The sequence below is a fragment of the Syngnathoides biaculeatus genome, chromosome 23 (assembly GCF_019802595.1).
Source record: "Syngnathoides biaculeatus isolate LvHL_M chromosome 23, ASM1980259v1, whole genome shotgun sequence".
NCBI classification, from domain to species: domain Eukaryota; kingdom Metazoa; phylum Chordata; class Actinopteri; order Syngnathiformes; family Syngnathidae; genus Syngnathoides; species Syngnathoides biaculeatus.
Window position 1 is genome coordinate 11,959,191 of NC_084662.1, and position 21,854 is coordinate 11,981,044.

Genomic DNA, 21,854 nt, shown 5'->3' on the forward strand with positions numbered 1-21,854 from the left:
GTGGTGAAATTGTGTTTTTGTAGTATGGGATTTTATTTAGAAGGTCTGACTTTCGAGAGGATGGGTTATGTTGCCTGTGTGCTGCAGAGCAGACTGAGTGAGTTATAAAAAGGTTGTATTCTGTCCAACTGCTGTACATAATTTACAAAATATTTGGGATGAACTCGCATCGATTCCAAGAAATTAATGGCCGAGTCGTGTCTTTTGTTTATGGAAAAGAAGTAGTGAGCGGATGTACGAAAAGCAGGTTCCACTGTACTCAAAAATATCACGATTATCTTTTCAGTCCTACCGTTTTCATCCTCAATCTCTGTTGGTGCCACAAAGACGCGGTTGGCCACCTTGACTTTCCCTCCTGGGCCGTACTGAGGGGGGTCAGTCTTGCCTTCCTTACATAGCTTCGCTAGGATCTGGCTCGGCTTCAAAGGATCCCGCCAGACGTTGTATCCGTGGCTAATATAGACAAGACACAAACGCAACACCCTGAAATGTACTGATAGACTCTATAAAGTAAAGAAGATTACTGTAAACATGGCATAAACAGGTGTGGAGATACAGTATTGAACAGTTTTTCCAGATTTTTTGGGTGCATGAGTCACCACTCTCTAGCTCTATGTGCTTTTTTTCTACACTTTGACTCATCTACAAAAGTAGAAAAACTAACTTCTTTTGACACCATAAGCAGTATAGATAGATGAACAAATGCTCACAGAGAGTAGGTGGAAGAGATGCCGCAGGTGGCCCTGTATTTGCTGTAGAAGCGGTTCTCCAAGTCGATCTTGGTCTCTCCAATCAGGTCGTCCGTCCCGACCAGATCCCAGTCATATACGGAAACGGTAAGCATGGACTCCATGGGGAATGTCGCTTCAATGTCAAAGGACCTCCACGCAGAGATGGCAAAAGTCACGATTCATTATGAGGAGGGTCGAACATTCAAAGACTTCAGGGGAAAAAAATAAGTAACGATTCTGGTGAGAAAACGCTCTGTATCGTGGTGAATTCTGGATTTAAGGTCCACAGAATATGAATATGAATAAGGTTAGGGTTAGAAAAACCCAAATCTGGAGTGACTTACTTGCCAAACACGGGATTGAGCTGCTTGGAGATGTAGTTCTCTTTGTCCTTAACCTCGGACCTTCCCAGCTTGATGACGACGTACGGGTCCGCCTTCCCGTTGATGTCTGCCGGATGAAGGTCCGTAGCCTGGAGGCGAAAAACATTAAGAACAAATGAGATCACAAACAAAAATGGCATCAATTTAGAGCGTAATGAACAGGCAACGTACCCTGACCACGTACACTCGGACGAGCACGTTGATGGGGTCGTTATGAGGGATGCTCTGGAACATGCCCATATTTGGATCGAATCCCACGTCTCTTGTTATCTCTTCTGACAATGGTAGCTTGTACATGCACAACGAACCCTGAATAGTAGGAAAACATCAGGTTACAAAATGGACTTTCTTCACCCATTTACTTCTTTAAAATGGCGCAAAACACCTTAAATCGTCCAACAATCCGGTCATCATCCAGAGCGTGTTCGTCGTCGTCTCCAGCTTTCCCTCTGTACAGGTTGAACGTATGCAGCCAGTCTTCAAAGTCACCGTATTCACTCTCCAGCTCCTTGTTGTACACCTGTACGCATCATCGTCGTCATGTGTGTGAGCATCTACACAATTGTAATGATGAACTCTTTGCCATTTATCAGTAAAATTGGCCAAATGTATGTTACAACATGCTAAATAAGCAAAATGGAGTTCCCCAAGGGCCCGTCTTCAGCCCCATATTGTTTTTTTGTCATATACTGCATAAATAATTTTAATTAATGTAGCTAATTGTAATGAATAATGATAATCATAAGAGCCATTTCGACATAATCAGTGTTACATACTCACCATCAACTCGTCCACTTTGGATTTAACTGTTCGTTTCTCAGATCCGTCCACAGCGTGACCTTTTTTCTTGTCCTTGGTGCTCCTCTTCTCCTTCATCCTCTCCCTCATCCTGGAGCCTTTCCGAACAATGTCATCACATTTGATATCTGAGTGAAGAGGCGGGTGGAGATGGGTATGGACAAGGTGAATTCATGAGGTGAGGCAGAACCGGAATGTTTATATGTGGGCATATATTTCCATCTATCCATCATTTTTCTACCGCTTTTCCGGGGTCGGGTCGTGGGGGTATTAGTTTGAGCAGGGATACCCAGACTTCCCTTTCCCCAGCCACTTCTTCCAGCTCTTCCGGAGGGATCCCGAGGCGTTCCCAAGCCAGCCGAGAGACTTTAGTCTCTCCAGCATGTCCTGGGTCGTCCTCCGGGTCTCTTTCCGGTGGGACGTCCCCGGAACAGCTCACCAGGGAGGTGTCAGGGAGGCATCCAAATCAGATGCCCCAGCCACCTCATCTAGCTCCATTGAGAGGAGTAGCGGCTCGACACTGAGCCCCTCCCAGATGACCAAGCTTCTCACCCTATCTCTAAAGGAGCGCCTGGACACCCTGCGGAGGAAACTCATTTTGGCCGCTTGTATCCGCGATCTTGTTCTTTCGGTCACGACCCACAGCTCGTGCCCACAGGTGAGGGTAGGAACGTAGATCGACTTGTAAATTGAGAGCTTTACCTTTCGACTTAGCTCTCTCTTTACCACAACGGACTGATACAAAGTCCGCATCACTGCAGACGCTGCACGGATCAGTCTGTCGATCTCCCGCTCCATTCTTCTCTCACTCGTGAACAAGACCCCGAGATACTTGAACTCCTCCACTTGGGGAAGGATCTCATCCCCGACCTGGAGACGGCATGCCGCCCTTTTACGACTGAGGACCATAGTCTCGGATTTGGAGGTGCTGATTCTCATCCCATATATTTGTGTAGTAAAATGCTTGCTACTATGGCATATTTAAATGAAATGGAATGCAGGCTACTTGGACAAACATAATTTCAATGGCTGAAGGGAGGGTTTGCCAGTCCTGAATTGACACTGTGTGGTTCAAGATCTCAAATGGTAAAAGTGGGATATGGTTTATGATATGGATATGGTATGGTTATATCCGACCAATGACCCAAACATAACCCTTTAAATATTTGTCATAGTTTTTGACATTTAGTGTTATGGAAACACCCCCCCTCCATTAAATTTTCCATTTATCTTCCCAAAAATGCTTTTGGAGCTCATATCTTGTCACAGGCCTCATCAGTTGCATACCTGCCCCCTCGGCTGCAATTTCCAGGTCTTCTCGCTCCTCCGCTTCGGCCTGAGCCGTTTCCTGAGTTCTGAGGTTCTGAAAAGACATCGTTTCTGTTTCATCCTTGTGCCCGTGTGAGTAGGACTTTGGATCACGTTGTCTTGCGCAGACCTCTTTCAGAGTCTCGATGGAAGCAAAATATTTGGACCACCAATCAAGCACGCTCTCGTCTGTCTCGTCCTCGTCATCTGCTGCGCCCTTCTTTTTCTTCTTCTTCTTCCTTTTTTCTTTGTCACTCTCATCTTCAATCTATGTAAGCATATTAGAAGTTTAAGTCATCTTTTTGGCATAATACTGTATAAAAATTTTCGTTGCCGTTTTTTTTTTTTATTGGAGCAAGGACTTACCATGTCAAGTTTTACAACAGCGTCAGATGTCTATAAGCGGGGTTTTTTACATGAAAAAAAGAAAAAAATCAGGGTGTATGTATGTAAGAAAATGTGTCAGATATGGTATATACACTGGTACCTTCATTTACGACTTTACGGCCCGTGGATCAAAAAAGGAAATTTGGCAAAATTCCTGGACTAAAAGCAAAAAATGCCAGCCAAAAAAATCTGAGGTAACCATTTAGATTTTGTGAAGTTTGCTGCAGTTATCAAGTAATAGAATATCTGTATCTCATTCTAAAGTCAAATATTTGTTTGAAAAACCCAAAGCAAAAAATAAAATGAACTGAGCAAATGCTTTTAACTTGAAAAGCTTTGGACACTTGTAAATCAAGACACCGCTGTCATCTATTACTAAGCTATTACTTACAGCGTCGAGCTTCACACACGTGTCCATTTTCCGGACGTTGGACTCCACGGAGTCCATGCTGACGATGATTTCGCCTACAGAGCGGGAGAGAGTGCGCGAGGAAATGCTGGGTGAAAAACCATGCTGAGAACCGTCATTGGTCAGGACCAAGTAGCCGTTCATGAGTTTGGCTGTTCCCGATGGAGCACAGGCCACGCCCACACCCAGAAAAGCGGGAAAAGCCAGCAGGTGGCGGCAAGAGGACAGTCGGTACAGCATGTGAGAAAGAAAGAAGACAAAAGAAAAGCAATTGCGAAACCTTTAAGACGTTAAGAAAAGCCCAACTGCAAGCAGCGGAATCAGAAAGTTAGTGGAGGAGTTTTTGTATCATAATGAAGTACCACGTCACAGGTGGTCAACACACAATGCAGTTTCATTCATACAGTGGAATACCAACAGACAAACAACAGTATAATACATTGTAAGACTGAGATCAAGGGTGTTCTCCAGGGCTCTGTTTTGGCTCCCATCATTTTTCTTACATAATACAAAGTATATTGCATGTATATTGTGTTAAACCATCCTGATCTATGTGCAAAATGTAATATTTTTTTTCTATTCAGTGTTTGTTATCCGAGTACCTGCACTGCCCCAGTTGCTAGATGTCTTGTTGGGAGCAGAGTAGAGGAAACGCCTCAGAGAGGTGACTGCGTGTGAACCGACCAGCGTATAGCGACCAAATGCCCGGCAGTCCACCACCCTGATGTTGAGCGGAGGGTGGAGGAGCTCATTTTCAGGGAGGTCCTGATAAGAATGTTAATGAAAAGCTGAGGTACCCTTTTTACATCATTATTATGATCAAAAAATATGAATAAATGTGTGCCCATTTGTAGTTGTTTTCTGAGGAGGACAGTAGTACATACCACCTCAAACCATTTGACCAAAGTGCTAAAATTTGGGTTCTTCTTGTAGTTCTGGATGAGGACAGATTGAACGCCTCTCCCAGCACACTCGATGTCCACACGGGGTCGATCCACCTGGGCCAGGTTAATCCTCTTTAGGTCCCTTAAGCCCCAAAACAAGACCTAAGCCAGACAAAAGCAATTTATTTCAAATATGTCGTGATAGAATCTAAGATGAAAAACATCTCACCTCGATCCGGTAGCGACTCAGGACAGGTCGGATACCCAATGGCACCGGGATAATCGGGCCTCGCTCCGAGTCCGTTGGTCCTTCGAGGGGAGGTAAATCGTCCGTCCCTCCTTGACCGATCTAACAGGTTCAGAGAGGACATTTTAGTCTACAAGGGTGTCAACAGAAATAAAAGAAATGCTACTGAATGGGCATAAATTTTTAATTTTGTCGGTCATATGGACTTTCAGCCATGCAGTGTTGTAGCAAGCTTTAACAACTGTGGGAGCCGTTGTTTGATGCCATGGGCAGCTGTAGATGTCGAAACAGGAACCCGAGGACCGTCAAGGTTTGGCGGGGGACCAAGTCAACATCTATCCATCAATTTTCTGAGCTGCTTATCCTCATAGGGGTCACAGGATTGCTGGAGCTTGTCCCAGCTGTAATCGGGCAGGAACCGGGGTGCACCCTGAACTGGTTGCCAGCCAATTGCAGGACACATAGTGACAGACAACAGTCGGTCTCACAATCACACCTAGGGGCAATTTAGAGTGTCCAATTAATGTTGCAAGTTTTTGGGACGTGGGAGGAAACCGGAGAAAACCCACGCCGGCACGTGGAGAACATGCAAAGTCTACACAGGCGGTGCCAGGATTTGAACCTGGGCCTCTTCAGAACTGAGAGGCTAGCGCTCTAACAAGTCGTCCCACCGTTCTGCCCGTTGAAAAACATGTTTTTATAAATGTAGAAAAAAATACCTTCTAGTTCAGGTTGGCCCAGACAAGCAAGGTTAACACTTCAGGATTTCTTCATCATCGATTCAAATAAAGCGCTTTCATGCGTTATCCAGCTCGGAGTCACTTTAGTTTGTCACAGTTGTCTGGTGCTTTTTCTTTTCAATTTTATTTCACGGGAGAATGTGATGAGGCTTTTTGACGAAAGCATGCCACAGACATTTTATTCAAGACACCTGGCTTTAAATGGTAGGGAAAAAATGCATCACGTCTCCTTTAAGTAGTTGGTTGATGGTCAGAGAAGTGAAAATGGGATGAAAAGAGGAGAGCACCTTTATCTGAGGAACAGCAAAGTTATGGACCGCAATCAGAGCGCGTCTAATCTCTTCGCCATCGAACGGTATCTGGAGGGTGTTTTCACAAGAGAGGGAAAGAGTGGACGCCACACCCAAGAGTTCACTTAAAATGGAAAAACAAAGCTTTGAAAACAGGAAAACAACACCAGGCGGGTCTTATTTAGAAAGAAGTATGGGGGGGAATGCAAGACAGAAAATGGAAAGCCATACGTTGAGGATGAGAAATCCGTTTTTTAAAATCATTTCAGGGTGTACTTTACCTGAAGGAGCTCGAAGGCAGCCAGCAGTTCTCCAGCAGTGCAGTTCCCTCGGTAAATCTGAAAGTACTCCAGCTGCGGCGGGAACCTCGGGGGGCCGTAGTGCTCCTCGCACATTTTGATGGTCGGCTTGGCGAACGTCCGACCTATGAACTCCGCCTTGCCCTGGACTCGGCACCGTTGGCGATGGGCAGTGGGAGACAGTCACAACGGACAAGCGAAGGGAAGTTAGGTGAGGATTTAAGAGGGTGCAGTTCCCGCTGCAACCCCCTTGATGGCAGCGTTCATGCATATGGAGTAGTGAAGAAGTGTGTGTGTGGTTGGGGTGGGGGGGGTGTAGTGGTAGGTGGTGCAGGAAGATTTGGATTGGTATTGTGTTTCAACGGGAATTTACAGGAATTTGGGGGAAATTATTGGAATAAACTGGAAACAAAGTAAGTGCTTTGTTCCTTCCAAAATTTTGCAGCAGAGAGCTCTGATACAAGTGCTCAATGTGGTGGGAGGTGCATGCACAGCAGTTCTTGCCGCATCAGCCACGTGACAAACCCCAATTCAAAATAGTGTGATGATTTCACACTCTATTTGAGCATGGAGAGGATGTAGAAGTGAGGCGCACACAAGGTCACAACATGGATGGAGAAGCAAAAGGCTGTCATGAGCACAAAGAGTCGACTTTGCTTTTTTCTCCTCTCTCTCTCTGATGCCGTCGGCCGGAAATCCTACCACCGTGTCTTGGTCGTAAATCTCCACCACGATGATCGGCGGGTCGTCTCTCAGCTCGCCGGCCTCGCCGAACAGTTCCACGTCGTTGAAAACCAGCAGCTGGTCCCAAGTGGGGCACAGGGTCTCGCTCAGAACCTGCGGGGCAGACAGGAAAGAGAATGTTTTTGTGCTTTTCTCAATGGTTTCCCTACTGTTGCTAAATCCAGAACAAATTGATTGGTCTCTGAAAACTCACATACCACCTTCAAACATAACTCATGCTTATGTATTCAAAACGCCTTATAGAGCACTTTTGTGAGAAAATGAAGATGAAGATGACAGCTGCATGTACAGAAATGTCTTTAGGAAAGATGAACCCATCATGATTGGCAGAGTTGAGATTTTTAGAGCAGTTTGCAATAGATTACGCATGCGTGTCTTCACCTCCGTGACCTGACTATGAGTCGAGAAGAAGACTCTGGCAAAGGGGTCGGAGAGGCCGCTGCTGTCGGCGGCAAACAGGCTCCGCGCTTGGTACATGTGCGCTCTCAGCTGGAAAACCTGCTTCACTGCGGGACACAGAACACATCAGCTCGGCAGCCACTCGCTGAAAAGCCGAGTGGGCGCTTACTGTTGTACACCAGGCTGACAGGCGGCACCGAGTGAAGATAGCGGTCCGTTTTCGCGACTTTCAGTTCTTCAAAACCATTGGGAAGACCACTGAGGAATTCTTTACGTTGCTTGTTGAGGCCAAGCCACAAGTACAAGTCGAGCTTAGCCTGGACGGTCCACCCGGCCGGGCCGAAACCCTTTTTACCAGGCAGCTGAGGGCACAACAACCGAGAAGTTTAGCTAATGTCTGACCAGCTATAGGTGTGCAAAACTTAGCTTAGCTTGTCTTTGTGGGTGATAGATGAAGTTCAAATTCATATTTGATATGTCTCTTATCTGTGAGCCGCAAACCTTGAATATCCCCATTCTCCGGTTCTCCTTTTTATCAATCGGATCGCAAACGACGACAAGTATACACGATGACGCACCTTGAGGAAGACCGCTTTGACTTTCCCGCAGTCCTTCCCGGTCTCCTCATCCACGACCGAGTAAAGGATGTCTTTGGAGGGAATGCGGGCGTACGCCACGCGCTTATTGCTGCTCATCATCCACACGAAAACATCCGGGATGCTGTGTTGTGGCTGGACAAGAATCATTCAGTGACTTCCAAGACATAAAATCGTTTTAGAATTGAGTTCAACGGAAATTTCGGTCTGCGTTTCTGTTCTGGATTCAAATGGATACCTCGTCGGCGAGGAAGCGAAGCCTCTGCAGGAAGTGTTGCGCTGGCTTTATTTTGTCTTTCACCGTATTTTTCTTCACTTGCGTCCTCATCTGTTTGGCCTGCTGGCCTATGTTATCCTGTCGGAGTTGCGCCCACAACCACAACACCTTAATCATCTAAAATCCACTTCGGAGTGTCTGAAAAGGCGGCCATTTGCGACGTCGTTACCATTTCTCTCATGCAGGACTTGAGCCTTTCCCGATCCAGTTTGGTTCTGCCTGCCTGGTTTGTGTCCTTGTTCGCCAAATTCACAAACCGACTAGGGAGAGAGTGGAAAAAATAAGGCTAAGTTATGTAATGACAACAAGAATAAACATACACCTGTCCTGTGTTTCCAAATTTGACAATCTTTTTTGGTTCATGTGAAAATGTCTAAAAGTAGAGTAACTTAGTCGATGTAGCGTTACTTCCCACCGCTGCACGATGGTAATGTATCTCGAGCGAGGCTACGCATTTTACCTGCAGCCGATGCTCAATTCCTCCAGGACTCCTCTGAGTCGCCTCTCCGGAAAGGCTTTCTCTGTCTTAATGATCTCCTGAACATCGTTTACACCCTCCTCCTGTGCACGGCAAACACAAAACAAAGAGAAGAATGTGTAACACAAATTAGCCTTTCGGGCCATTTTCTTCCGTGGTCGATAACTTTTGGACCACCGCGGCGTCTAAGTGATCTAATAGGGTGCCGGCATTCTGATTTGATATCGGATTAGAACTGAAGCAATAGCCTGACCCATAAATCAGGGATAAGGCGTTAAAAGTGAGCATTGACCAGCTTGTCGGCAATCTTGTCCATCATGTTGGAGTTGTAGAGTCGTCGTCGCTGGTCTTGCCACCAGCTTTTGATGTACACGCACGGTTTCTTCTCAAAGTACGGAAGGTGAAAGTAATTCCTGTCGAGTTAAGAAAAACAAAAGATTGCGTGGATGAACGTGATTATGTCCACAATTTTTCTGAATTTTTTTTCCTACAATTAGAATGCAAAATAGAACAGTAGTGTTTGTCTTTGGTGATTTTCCGCAAAGCAAGAAGCAGACTCGCAAAGACAGATTTCCTCAATTTTGGTTTCTGGTTTTACAACCTCGAAACAAGCGTTTGGAAATACTTGAGTACCTTTTTCGTCTCGTTCTGACCTGTCCGTGATGACGGGCTTCACGGGGGGCGTGCAAGAGACCGACTCCAGGCGGGCTTCCTCGTCGGCCTCGTCTTCGCTGGAGTTTTGGATGAGCTCGCAGTCTTCCTCGTCGCTTTCGCCGTCCTTTTTCTTCTTCCTCGAGGACGACGGCTTGCTCGTGCCGTCTATCTGGTTGCCGTAGTTACCTTTGCAAGGAGGCGGAATGATGGCAATGCTCTCAGGTTCAACCGTCGCACTTTTCCTTGAGCTTCGACAAGACCGAAGAAAGCAACTACTTTACCAATCGTTATCTCAAAAGTAATCGGCTTGTCGCCGATCTTTCGGTCAATCATGGCGGCTTCCAGAAAGGCTCCGAACAGGAAGAACTCCTCCATCTTCCCCGTGGCGCTCTGACAGGAAGACGGACACGGGCAATAAAGAAAGGCCATAAAAGTGCTTTTATTGTAGCACTGTGCAAGTAGAAGAATGACTACACATTTAATTCCTCAAATTTTATCTGAATGTCATTATGAATATATTAATTTAAAAAACAGTCAACATTTGTTTTATATTAGGAACAACCAATATTTTCCCCTTCCTCAGCAGCACAAATGGCCTTTGTTAAACTGTTAAGAGTAATGAATTCTTTATCTATTTACTAAATGGTGCAGATGACCGCGATATGCACAAATCATAAATTGAATTACTTCCCTGCCCCCTCCCCCTCCCCCAAATCAATGTTATAATATAGTCTGGGAATAATGAATAAATGCCTATGTATCTCCGGGTAGATAAAAATTAATCTGCTGTCTTTGTGGTCTGTGCTCTACTGGGTGCCGTTCTTTTTTTAATTGACTGTAAAGTGCTATTTATCGATTCAGTTATCGAGTTATTTGTATTAAATACATGCAATAAATAACATTAATTGGACACTCTAAATTGCCTGTAGGTGTGATTGTTTGAGTGCGATTCTTTGTATCTATGTGCCCTGCGATTGGCTGGCAACCAGTTCAGGGTGTACCCCGCCTCCTGCCCGTTGACAGCTGGGATAGGCTCCAGCACTCCCCGCGACCCTCGTGAGGATAAGCGGCAAAGACAATGGGTGGGTGGGTGGATGGATGGATAGTATTTGTCATAGTTTGTGAAGAAACTGATTTGTTTGATTTTATGAAATTGGGACAGCAATAATAGAATGTCATGCAGCTGTCACAGATTACCACATTTTTATACATATTTAAATCTATTGATTGTTATGATTTATAATGATGAATTTTAAATCAATGTTCCTGTCCCTGAACTTGTGTTGTGTGTATTCAAGCTTTCCTAAGGAAATGGATGAACCACCTCTCGAGTGAGGTAAGAGACACGCTAGATTTTAATGGCTTAATAGCAGCCAAATCATTAGCCTCAAAGCAATTTAGCATCTAATATTTCTGACCCATCTGGGCCATTAAGCACGCCGACAGAGCAGTGGACTGCGGATCGGGGGGGATCAAAAAGTGTCCCGGGGGCTTTTGACTCTTAATTAAGTTGCTCTACTCTCACCTCCGAGATGTTGGAGATGGAATCCGTCTGCACCTCGGTGGAGCTGAGGATCTCTGGGGACGTCGTGTCCAGGACCTCAACGCCGATGGACAGCAGCAGACGGGCTCGGAAGGATACTCCCTCGCCCAGGCCGTCGTTCAGGTCCTGGTGCTCGTCCATGAGCGCGTACTGGCGCGTGGAGCCGTACATGTTGGCCCAGGCCGGACCCAAGGTGGGCAAGAATCCTAAATAACGGAGAGTCGTGCTTTAATATATTATATGGATATTAATGTACGCGTTGACGTTTTAGGAATTTGGAATATTTCGAATTTGTATTGTATTGATTAGTGACATCTCATCAATAATGATTAGCAACTAAGGTGTTTCCGCTAACGGCCCGTGACCCCACTTTTTTCCACCTACCTTTGTCGCCCTCGTTGGATATTTTGCGCAAGTCAATGAAGTGGGTTCCTATGGCAACATCATTCACCTTATCCGAGTCGCGGATTTGGACCTTCATGCGTTTGCAGAGGGGAGGGAAGAGCTCGGTGAAGACGATTTGCTCGTTCCAGATGGGCTCATAGCTGCTTTTCTGCACCGAGGTCTTCCCCTGTGGACAGAGCATGCTTTCAAATCAAAGGCAAAAATCTGGGGGTTGTGGGGGGGTTGAGTTAGGCATATTCAGACAGAACCATTAGGACCTGGCGCGTTCTGTCATGGAAATTGATAAAATTGGTTTGGCTAAGGTTGAGGTTGGGTAGGACTGTGGCCGAGCTTTTAGCACGATCGCAATCCTGAGGTTGAGTGTTGAAATCTCACGTCGTTCACTCCTTTACCGTGTTGATATGGGTTTTCATTGAAGACTTAAAATTTCTTTGACTATTATTTGTAAGAATTTACAGATTTTTCCTGAAATACATTCCTTACAATGTCTTTTTTACTTATTACATAGTTGGTTAGTTTGTTTAAAAATTGAATAAGAACTCGTTTTTTATGTAATATTTATTGTATTTGTTATATTGAATACTTCATTAATGGGAATTCAGTAAAAAAATCTATCTATCTATCTATCTATCTATCTATCTATCTATCCATCTATCCATCCATCCATCCATCCATCCATCCAATACTTTTGTTCCGGTCAGCAACGAACACCATCGTAGAGAACATTTACCTTCTGGCCAGAAAAGTGCACTTGGACGTAAGGGTCCACCAGGTCCCGGTTCTCTCCAATGAAGGCCTTCTTGACGTTAGCCATGATGTTGGTGTTCATCTTGGGAAGGCCCTCGGCCCGGTAGACTTTCACGTAAAACCTCGCCCACTGACGCTCGGCCGGGAAGCCTTCTGGGAGAAGGAGGTTCCTGAAAGACAGAAAGTTAAGAAGTACAAAATCCACAAGGTAAAGGTTTGGGTGGGATCCCATTTCCTGAAGATTTAGACTGTCAGATCAGATTCTGCTCCTTTTTGGCTCTATTCAGTTTTGCTTTTCTTAGTCGAGTGTCGTTCAAAAGCAGACAATTGGAATCGGATTTGCTGTTTTACCGCCCAATAAATTGGTCTCATTAGCGACTGGACAACGCTGGGTGGCGTCTTCCCCCGTTTTTCTCGAGTCTTCTGGCCTACCCCTCGATGTCATCCTCGTCAGTCTCGTTGGCCTTGTGCGGCGTCTTGATGTTGTCGCCTTTGCCCACCACGGCAATGTCGCATTTCAGGTAGCCCTTGCACGCCGCCGTGATGTCAACAGGGTCGGACAAGATTGCCCACTTGTGGTAGAACTGGTGCTCTGGGATTCACGTCAATTGTTCCGTCAATATACAATAACGCCAATCTGCTTCTAAATTATCATATTTTTTTTGTGGTTTCTTGCCTACCTGGCTGATGGTAAACAGTTCCAACATCCATCTTGAAGGTTCCCACCAGCGTTCCGCTCCGGAGGAGGTTTTTCGAGTGGATGACCTGACCGCAATAATGTAGAACTAAATATTAACACAAATTGCAAATGCTGAATAAATAGTATGATATTGTAATGGATAATTAATATGATTTTGCAGTAATAAATGTTAAGCGATGACCCTTACCGAGAGCTTAATGATCTTATCAAACATGACATCAGGGGGGACGTGGAAGTCAAAGACAAAATACTGCAGAGAGAGGAGAAAGAAAAATGTGAGTGGGGGATGCCAGAGGGGGAGGGGGTCATTTTATCTAATGTTAGCGCTCAGTGGACATCAATAGAGCGTTCACGAGGGATCATAAGCGTGATACTGATCTTTTCATGATGGTGTCAGCGCTGAGTGAGACCAGAGTCGAGCTTGGAATCACATTTGCAAAAGAAGCCAAGTCAGCGCATTTGGTGTCACACATACAGTATAGTCTCGCATCGTTTCATTAGGCCATCGACATCCGCGAAAGACAGAAAGCTCCTGTGAAGGCCGAGAAAATAGTCTCGAAAGCCGCGAGGGCCGTTATCCTGATAGATTAACCTCGCCCGCAAGGGTTTTTTGTCACAAACGAAAGAATCGAAAGCAGACAAGCGCTCCCTTTTTCTTCTCTCCGCGGGAGTCACAAGCCCAGAGGTTGAGCTCAGCGTGGCGCTAAGAAGCATCTCGCGACGGTAGTGCTCGGGGAAATGTTCAGCGTGATGTATTTTGACGAGGGATTACGAGCATCTACCCTACTGTCGCGTCGTGCGTGATGCAATTCAGTTCTACACTACAACCACAAATGCATCACAGTGCGTATAATCAAACCACTCACTGCTGATTGCAGAAAGGTTGTTGGGTAAACAAACAGAAGCAGAATACGCTTTTTCCATTTTGCTAGATGCCTGACGTTTTTTTTTTGCAGCCACTGAAAACGCATTTCCGTTTGATCCTTTGTGAGTTGTGCTGTGCTGCACCTGTGAGGACAGAATTGAAGTCGCTAACAGAGCAATTAATGGCTCATGTTTTATCGGCCCCAATCATGCAATCTGCTTGTGGGCATGGAGACTGTCGGAGCAACACTCCCAATTTTTTTGTGGACCGTTGTGTTCCTGCCTGTTCAGCAACGGCATCTCACCTCATTGTAGTAAGGGCAGTTGGTGGACTCCTTCATGGATGTGTACTTCCTCTCCTCGCCGATCTCCACACACACCACGGGGTCCATGTTGAGGCCAATCAGCTGGCGGCCCTCGATGACCGTGACGCTAATCTGATGGGAGACGGGAGTCCGTCAGCGGCGACGTGACTCCCCCCCAACGATTTAAACCGAGCGGCCGGAACACGGGCGCCTTAAATAAATCATGCGAGTCGTTAACCTCAACCTAATTGAATATTGCCCCTGATTCTTTGCTTTTCCCAGACTTCCATTTAACAACGACGTCTCCCAAGGCTAAACTAATACAACATTTGAAAGACAAAGCCACTCTGGTATAATTAACCTTTAGATGAGATGAGGGGCAGATAGATGTAAAGGTTGAGAGGGATGGGAATCATCTACTCTTTACGATAACATGCAATTAAATGGTAAAGATTGGCTGTTACCGATTACGCCGATCGAATACAACAATTTTAACATCATTAACAGGTTTTAAGCAAAATACATCATGACTTTAAGATAAGGAACTGGCCTGTTCGTCGAGCACACAAACCTGGTAATCCACTGGTCGTCCAGAACTTGGTTCCATCTTGATATCTGGTTTGGACCTGAACGAATGAGCGCATTTGTTTTTTTTTTTTTTTTTTTGGGGCATTAATTAATTTCTTTTACTTGACACGTTTCGTATTGCAGCAAAAGCCCAGACCTCTTATTGGAGATGTTGGTGGTGACGGCAGTGACGGAGGCCAGAGAGATGGTGTCTGGTTCCAACATTCCGGCGAGACGCATCGCCTTCTTGTCCAGGTCCTCCATGTCCAGCACTGCTGGCTCATCTGAGGCACATGATAGAAACTTATTCCAAATGTCTATCTGACAAGTATCGTATTTTCCGCACTATAAAGCGCACCAGAGTATAAGGTGCACCCGATTATAAGGCTCACCTTCAATGAATGGCCCATTTTAAAACATTTTTCATGCATAAGGCGCACTGCATTAAAAGGCGCATAGAATAGATGCTACAGTAGAGACTGGGGTTACATTATGCATCCATTAGATGGGCCTGCGCTAAAAGGAATGCCAAACTGTCAAACTATATTAATAGATTACAAACCAGTGTTCTGACTACTCAGTTCACTCGCAAAATGAATAAACAGCTGTTTAGTAGTAGTAGGAGTATAGGAGTCATTTTGGGGTCTTTACACAAACACACAATATCCCAGCATGCACCGTACGCTACTTCTTCTACAGGGGAAAACGGAGTCGGCGGCTGCTTAATGCGTAATTGCGAGACCTGTTGTGGCTCAATATTGATCCACATATAAGGCGCACTGGATTATAAGGCGCACTGTCGGCTTTTGAGAAAATTTAAGGCTCTTAGGTGCACCTTATAGTGCGGAAAATAAGGTACGCATTCCATGTGCTGAGAATTTTTCAGTTTCAATTGTAAAGCTTCCCCAAATACCCAACCTATGCTATTCCATTTTTAGTCCAGTTCCATTGCTGTAGGATTTGCCGTATGTCAATCAATCGTTCAGGGAAAAACGCTTGTGTTCCAATGAAATGTAAAGAATAGAACAGAAGATTTGTCTGCGGAGAGGACATTATGTATGCTCTGTGTTGCATTATTTAGAATTTGCACATCCTGCTGGAAAATTTGAGCATTGAGGCCCGTGTTCGGCGTTGTTAATTGTTCCTTGTTTAATTCCTTAGTGAGTTGTCTTGCTGCAATCGGAACCAGTGGAGAAACAGACTGGACTGCGTCGATTGGTGAAAACAGCAGAAATATAGTACGACAATTTGACTAAAAGTCAAACAAAACTACATGTAAAGGATTTGCCTTTTTTCCTGAAATGCAACGATGGGACAGCTCCCCTCTGCAAACAACTTCCTGTTCCCTCTCCATTACAGATGTCGTCAAAAAGTGAGCAGTTTTACTTTACGTTTAACAATTTAAAGAAAGTCAGTGGTAAAGATTTGTACACCCCGGAAGGGAAATGTATCATGAAATTGCGAAAAAACAACCACCAATGAATGAAGCAACTTTCCATCCATCCATTTTCTTAGCCGCTTATCCTCACGAGGGTCACAGGAGTGCTGGAGCCTATCCCAGCTGTCAACGGGCAGTGGGCGGAGTACACCCTGAACTGGTTGCCAGCCAATCGCAGGGCACATAGAGACAGCCGCACTTCACAATAACACCTAGGGGCAATTTAGAGCGTCAAACCCGGGACCTCAGAACTGTGAGGCCAACGCTTTCCAGCTGAACCACCGTACCGCCTGAAGTAACTTTTAAATATCATATATGATCTGTATTACGCTTCTAAAAATAGATATACATACTGTACTTTCACACTCCAAAATTTACATTTTTCTAGGATGAGGGGGAAAAAAAAAAGACCAAATTGTCCCGAAGACTTGTTCTTTTACCTTTTTTGTGATCGTCTTTGGAGCTCCTGATTTTGCCGAGTTTCATGGACGAAAACACGCCTTTCCCCGATCTGGTTGGGAAGACACGGGGACAGAGGGAAGCGATATCATGAAACACGTGCTCGATTCTCCAAACAAGTGCCCTTCGAGGTCACTTTCAATCAGTGGGCCCGGAGCCACGAGACCGAGACTGACTGAGACTGATCAAGAGGCAACCAAACACCGCCAAGTCAATCATGGCCACTCGGCGCCACACTGAAGTCCCGCTGGTGGAAGTCCGAGTTGGCACCGGCCACGCTTGGTCAAAAGCCACACGGACAAAAACAAGTTTCCGATTTCTCCGCGTTTGTATCATCTGGATCGCATATCCAGGCGACTACAAAGAGTTGTGATGTCACTGGCGACAGCCCGCCAATGAGAAGCCTTAATAATTAAGAATGCGTGATACCATCCAATTTGCTGCGGATAGGGATACAAGTTGGGGAAATTAATGAGTGCGCTTTTGCCTATGCGTCCTCGAGCGCTCACAATCGGGGGGTGCACTGTATCCGGGTCCCGTTTCCGTCACACTTGTGGGAGAAGTGCCGGAATGTTTCCAAAAATGCCGCGTCGTCGTGTCAAATTCAATAAGACAATTGGAAGAAATACATACGCGTGAATCTGAATAAGTAATAACATTGTGGAAACTTTCAACTGCTGTACAGTTGGAAAAGTGAAACTCAGTCCTATAGGCAGTATTATATAAATTTACAATACACAGAAAAACAAATACAGTACATCGGAAAAAATAAACAATAAATGCATGCTGAATACTAAATAATAACATGACATGAAATAAACATTCTCAATGTCCTGCCTGGTCCAATAATATCACGAAATTTGGTCAACGCAGAACATGTCCCTATTGCACCACAAAGTTTGGAGAATGCACACATTATGAATTAATGTTAGCGTTAATTAGGATCAATAATAAATGTCCCACATTACTTTGACTGACCAGTGGAAATAGTCCAGAAAAAGTCATCCCAAAATATAGATGGATTTATATGGTTACAGTTGTAAAAAAAAAAATAAATAAATAAATAAATCCAGTTGGACATTTTCTGCATAATTCATAGAAAGGAGAAGAGCCAGGAAAAAAACAATAATAGCAGAGTATTTACAAGTACAATGTTTTTCTTCAACATGACCAACAGATATGCAGAAAAATTAAAAAAAAAAAAAAAATCCACTTGTCTGAGTCGGTACGACGGACGTGCAAGGTCACATAAATCCCTTTTATGAACTTATATAAACATATCCGTCTTTTGGCGAGTGCTGGCAAGCCAAAGCGAGCAAGCGGACGAGACCGACGAGTGGGCGACGCACGGATGGAGGGAGGGATGGGCACATGGAGGGAGAGTGCGGGGGATGAACGGGATGGGAAAAAAGTTGGAGGTGATGTGGGCTGTTAGCACCAGTCAAAAAATGTTGTGAGCCGACTCATCGATCAACAAAACCAGATCGCCGACCAAGCAAATCATTCAAAAATAGACGAAAACTCCCACACGTGCTTAAAATCCTTATGCGTGAAGTTGACCGTAGCGATCCTCCCTCTCCAATTATCACCCGTCATGAATGTTTTGCTTAGTTGCGGAGTATATTTATTATTTTATCATACATAACCAATTTTTAAATCATTTTTGAGGGTGCTCAGGCGCCCTTACATTGAATCTCAGCAGCCCAGAGACTGTGGAAAGACCGACAGAGTTTATTCCCGTTCATAAACGTCATTTTATGTAATGTAAAGAGTTCTGCGCATGTGAGCTTATGCTGGGTGGGGTGGGGGGGGGGTGCAAATCAATAATAGATGGCAGCAATGATAGCTTGCCATGTTACACATGTATATTGCAATTACAAACAAATGATCGCAGGCTGTTTTTACTCCTGAAAACGATAGAAGAGTTTCCTGCACGTGCAAATCTAAAAAAGTCAGAGTGACAGGGGGCGGGTTGGCGGGGGGGCACCAACGGCGGACAAGGATGGATGCGCTGACTCCCTTTGATCTTAGATGACGTGCCATATATAACTATGCAATAGATATAAATAATACAGCAAAGTGTTCAATAATTCATTTGTGCGTTCCGGACAGGAGGCTCTGCTGAATAGACGGACAGCGGGTCGTTCCTCCCGATTGTCCGCGGGGGATCCGGTTCACACATGCTAGGGCAGTCAACATCACTCGCACCGCGGGAGTCGGGTCTTCAAGTTCAAGTTCAGTTCTGGGGGCTATTTCAATTCAACGAGCCAAGTACACTTACGGGACTGTTATTTTATCCTTCCATTTTTCTCATAAATGGATGGATAATAAATTCTCATAAATGAGAATAAAATGCATGTTTGGAGTTTGTTTGTTGCATTTGCAGCATTTTACAGCGGAAATATTTCGGGGACCGAAGGTTCCCCACCCCCTGCCGCAGCAACTTGGCAACCTTGGCATGATTTTGTATTTTATTGGCAGATTCATTCCTCCAAAAACGTTCCATTCCTTTCATTCTCCTCATGCTGCAGACCTCATATTTTATAAAGCGTTCGAGTGCAACTTGATTTGGAAAAAGTCCTACATTATGCACTCGAGTCAGCTCGGAAAGAGGCGGGGTGGGGGTGTGGGGGGACAGTAAGACCCTGAGCGAGTTGAACACTTATATTCACTTCAAATACATTATTTATTATCATTGTACCAACCAGCTTGGGGAAGTTTCTTTCAGACTTGTTCAGTACAATGTTTTTCTTCAACATGACCAACAGATATGCAGAAAAATTTTGCCCTGAGGCTTAAATAAAGGGACTGCAACTAAAAGAAACCGCAGATCGCTTTTGAAAATATGGTCAAAATAGTATAAGAAAAAGTTGCCTTTTTTTCCCAAACAATAACATTGTAATATTGTGAGAAATGTTTTGCAAGATTGTGATAAATAATTGTAATTCTATAACAATAAAGGCATTACAATATATTCTGGGAAAAATAATTAATATGGAAAAAGAGTGTCAATTGAATTAATATTACTGTGGGGGGGGGGACGCCTGTGTGAATGAGATGTTTTTCCAATCTTACTCGTAATGTTGAAAGCATAAATGTGAAATGTGCTTTCAGATGAGACATTTGAAGGAATTTGTCAACTTATATTTCAGTCGTTCGACAATGAAACCGTCCAAGTCAGCAATATTCTATACGCTTTTTATTCGCAGATGTGTACTTATTTACACGAGCACGCCAGCAGACATTACGTGTTGTTATATTATGTTTGTCAGGATTTCATAGCTCAACCATAAAAGCACTTCCGATGCGTATCTCATTTTTTGAGAAATGAAAATAATAACAATATTCAAACATGTCTCTAAATAGCCATGTGACGAGATGTCGAGATAAATGTTGAGATCGCTTTGTGTATTTGTGGATGACACACACAAGGTACAGGAAGATTATTCTTATTTATGCTTATTTACTTAGCCTCAACCAATTCCTGTCTGCGTTGTAAATGGTCCTTGCAAATTGTAAAAATTAAAATGTGTTTTTTCAGTGAGGAGATGTAGATGAATGTGCACGTTCATATTCTAAACCGCATCAATACTTAAAATTTTTGTTGTGGTTACATTTGTCCTGGTCAGATCAGCACATCTCTTCGCCTGAGTGTCAATACACCCACTCAGGAGTTGATATATTCACTAAGGGTGTGTGTGTGTGTGTGTGTGTGTTGGGGGTGGGGGGGTGACAGCAACCCACCACAAAAAAAAGACATTGAGGTGTAAAAAAAGTGTTCAGGTTTCTGTCATAAATCTTCCTGCAGGCACAGAGCCCAAATGGGGGACAGGTGGAGAAGACAGTAGCCCGCAGCAGCTTGCCTTTCAATTTCGGAGAAGCTAATGAACCGCGTACTATATATTGTACCTTGCAAGATGAATGCTGTCAAGTGAAATTGAGATTCCTGAAGAAGTAACAAGAGCGCGCGCCCTTCGGAAATCAGCTCGCCGTGACCTTTAAGCCGCAAGTCAAAGAAGAAGAAATGTAGGAGCAGTCGTGTGATAACAAGTGACACACCACAGCAACATTTAAAAAAAATTCTCCAGGTTGAGATTCGACTCCTGGATGTTCCAACCGAGTAGCAATTTTTTCCTCTCTGTTCAGGAACAAGAATCCAAAGTTAAGTTGGTTTCAATGGTTATACACACTTTCTTCAAATTAAAACAAGATTGTGGAATAATGTGCTCATTGATGACGTCTTCCCGTTTTCTAGGACTCAATTAAACACGCATGCGTTGCCGTGCGGATTTCAAATGGAGCACAAAATTCTTGAATATGCTGAAATCTCGAGGAAGAAAAAGTGAGTCACTGTCGTATTTTTGTGCCACTTGATTTGCGCTTTATGGCCTCAATGGAACATTTCGAATGAAATGTTCAGCATTCATTCTTCCATGAACTGAGCCATTGAAAGTGAGATTACATTTTTATATTTGTCATTCTCCCCCACAGATTGATGCACCCCGTCTCCTGTTTTGGCGAGTGAGAGATTATTCAAGGGGAGCCCTGGAAACAGCTGCTGTCCCAGGTAAGCGTTTTAAAAAGTTAATCTGTGCATAAATATGGGGGAGAATTTTGGTGGGATGAACTTTTGACAAGAACACGAAGGCGCAGATGTATAAAAAGTAAATGAGAGTCAAGTAAAATAAGTAAAGTAACAGTGGCACAGAAACAAACAAAAAATCTTACAAGTGAGACCTCTGGTAATTGTTTTTGTATATAAGAGGAAGTCGAATCAAAATTCCGAGACTAACGTACGTTATCACGTTGAGAAGAAAGGATGTGAGGCCTCAATTGGAGAACGAGGGGCAGCTTCCAGTTTCCCAGTCTTTCATCTCTTATCTTTCAAATGTGCAATCTGGCAAAACACGTTTTGTGTCGTCATACTACCTTGCTCAACGACACCTCTCCATTGGATGGTTCCCATTTCCTCTTTTTCCAGTTGAACCTGCAGAAGTGTTGCGGAATCCAACCTCAATATTTCTCTTGCTTGTATTTTCTGTAACGGCGTCTCATGTTCTGATCTTTACGGCGAGTATGCTGGAAAAGTCTAACAGTAAGATGAGGACGTTTGCTGCTGACCTTATCTGTGCCTCGAAGGGGTCCGGGGATCCGGTCAGATTGCGTTTGCCGCGTGAAAAGGGAAAAAGTGTTTACAAGATG

The 21,854-nt window shown here is 44.4% G+C and overlaps 2 protein-coding genes across 8 annotated transcripts in view; one reads left to right on the forward strand and one right to left on the reverse strand.

Moving 5' to 3' along the window:
- The window catches only part of otofa (otoferlin a), a 48,461-nt gene that overhangs the window by 5,442 nt on the left and 21,165 nt on the right, over positions 1–21,854 (reverse strand). For 4 of the 6 annotated variants that reach the window (XM_061811449.1, XM_061811448.1, XM_061811447.1 and 1 more), the window contains exons 6-40: positions 20,562–20,648; positions 16,634–16,704; positions 14,913–15,039; positions 14,760–14,814; positions 14,189–14,320; positions 13,207–13,269; positions 13,000–13,084; positions 12,752–12,911; positions 12,303–12,489; positions 11,552–11,738; positions 11,150–11,373; positions 9,906–10,014; positions 9,624–9,810; positions 9,263–9,383; positions 8,953–9,053; positions 8,662–8,752; positions 8,454–8,570; positions 8,198–8,350; positions 7,789–7,981; positions 7,602–7,726; positions 7,179–7,313; positions 6,459–6,620; positions 5,130–5,249; positions 4,901–5,062; positions 4,619–4,781; positions 3,999–4,072; positions 3,587–3,616; positions 3,351–3,488; positions 3,200–3,275; positions 1,895–2,040; positions 1,500–1,634; positions 1,286–1,423; positions 1,076–1,203; positions 711–881; positions 293–453 (exon numbers count right to left, since the gene is read on the reverse strand). In XM_061811449.1, the coding sequence (XP_061667433.1) occupies positions 293–453; positions 711–881; positions 1,076–1,203; positions 1,286–1,423; positions 1,500–1,634; positions 1,895–2,040; positions 3,200–3,275; positions 3,351–3,488; positions 3,587–3,616; positions 3,999–4,072; positions 4,619–4,781; positions 4,901–5,062; positions 5,130–5,249; positions 6,459–6,620; positions 7,179–7,313; positions 7,602–7,726; positions 7,789–7,981; positions 8,198–8,350; positions 8,454–8,570; positions 8,662–8,752; positions 8,953–9,053; positions 9,263–9,383; positions 9,624–9,810; positions 9,906–10,014; positions 11,150–11,373; positions 11,552–11,738; positions 12,303–12,489; positions 12,752–12,911; positions 13,000–13,084; positions 13,207–13,269; positions 14,189–14,320; positions 14,760–14,814; positions 14,913–15,039; positions 16,634–16,704; positions 20,562–20,648 (4,514 nt within the window). The remainder of the gene's footprint in view (positions 1–292; positions 454–710; positions 882–1,075; positions 1,204–1,285; positions 1,424–1,499; positions 1,635–1,894; positions 2,041–3,199; positions 3,276–3,350; positions 3,489–3,586; positions 3,617–3,998; positions 4,073–4,618; positions 4,782–4,900; positions 5,063–5,129; positions 5,250–6,458; positions 6,621–7,178; positions 7,314–7,601; positions 7,727–7,788; positions 7,982–8,197; positions 8,351–8,453; positions 8,571–8,661; positions 8,753–8,952; positions 9,054–9,262; positions 9,384–9,623; positions 9,811–9,905; positions 10,015–11,149; positions 11,374–11,551; positions 11,739–12,302; positions 12,490–12,751; positions 12,912–12,999; positions 13,085–13,206; positions 13,270–14,188; positions 14,321–14,759; positions 14,815–14,912; positions 15,040–16,633; positions 16,705–20,561; positions 20,649–21,854) is intronic. The other 2 variants (XM_061811451.1, XM_061811446.1) reach the window with 2 other exon arrangements.
- The window catches only part of LOC133496193 (potassium channel subfamily K member 3-like), a 55,357-nt gene continuing 54,358 nt past the window's right edge, over positions 20,856–21,854 (forward strand). For both annotated transcript variants that reach the window (XM_061811452.1, XM_061811453.1), the window contains exons 1-2: positions 20,856–20,994; positions 21,144–21,219. The gene's annotated coding sequence lies outside the window, so the exon portion shown is untranslated. The remainder of the gene's footprint in view (positions 20,995–21,143; positions 21,220–21,854) is intronic.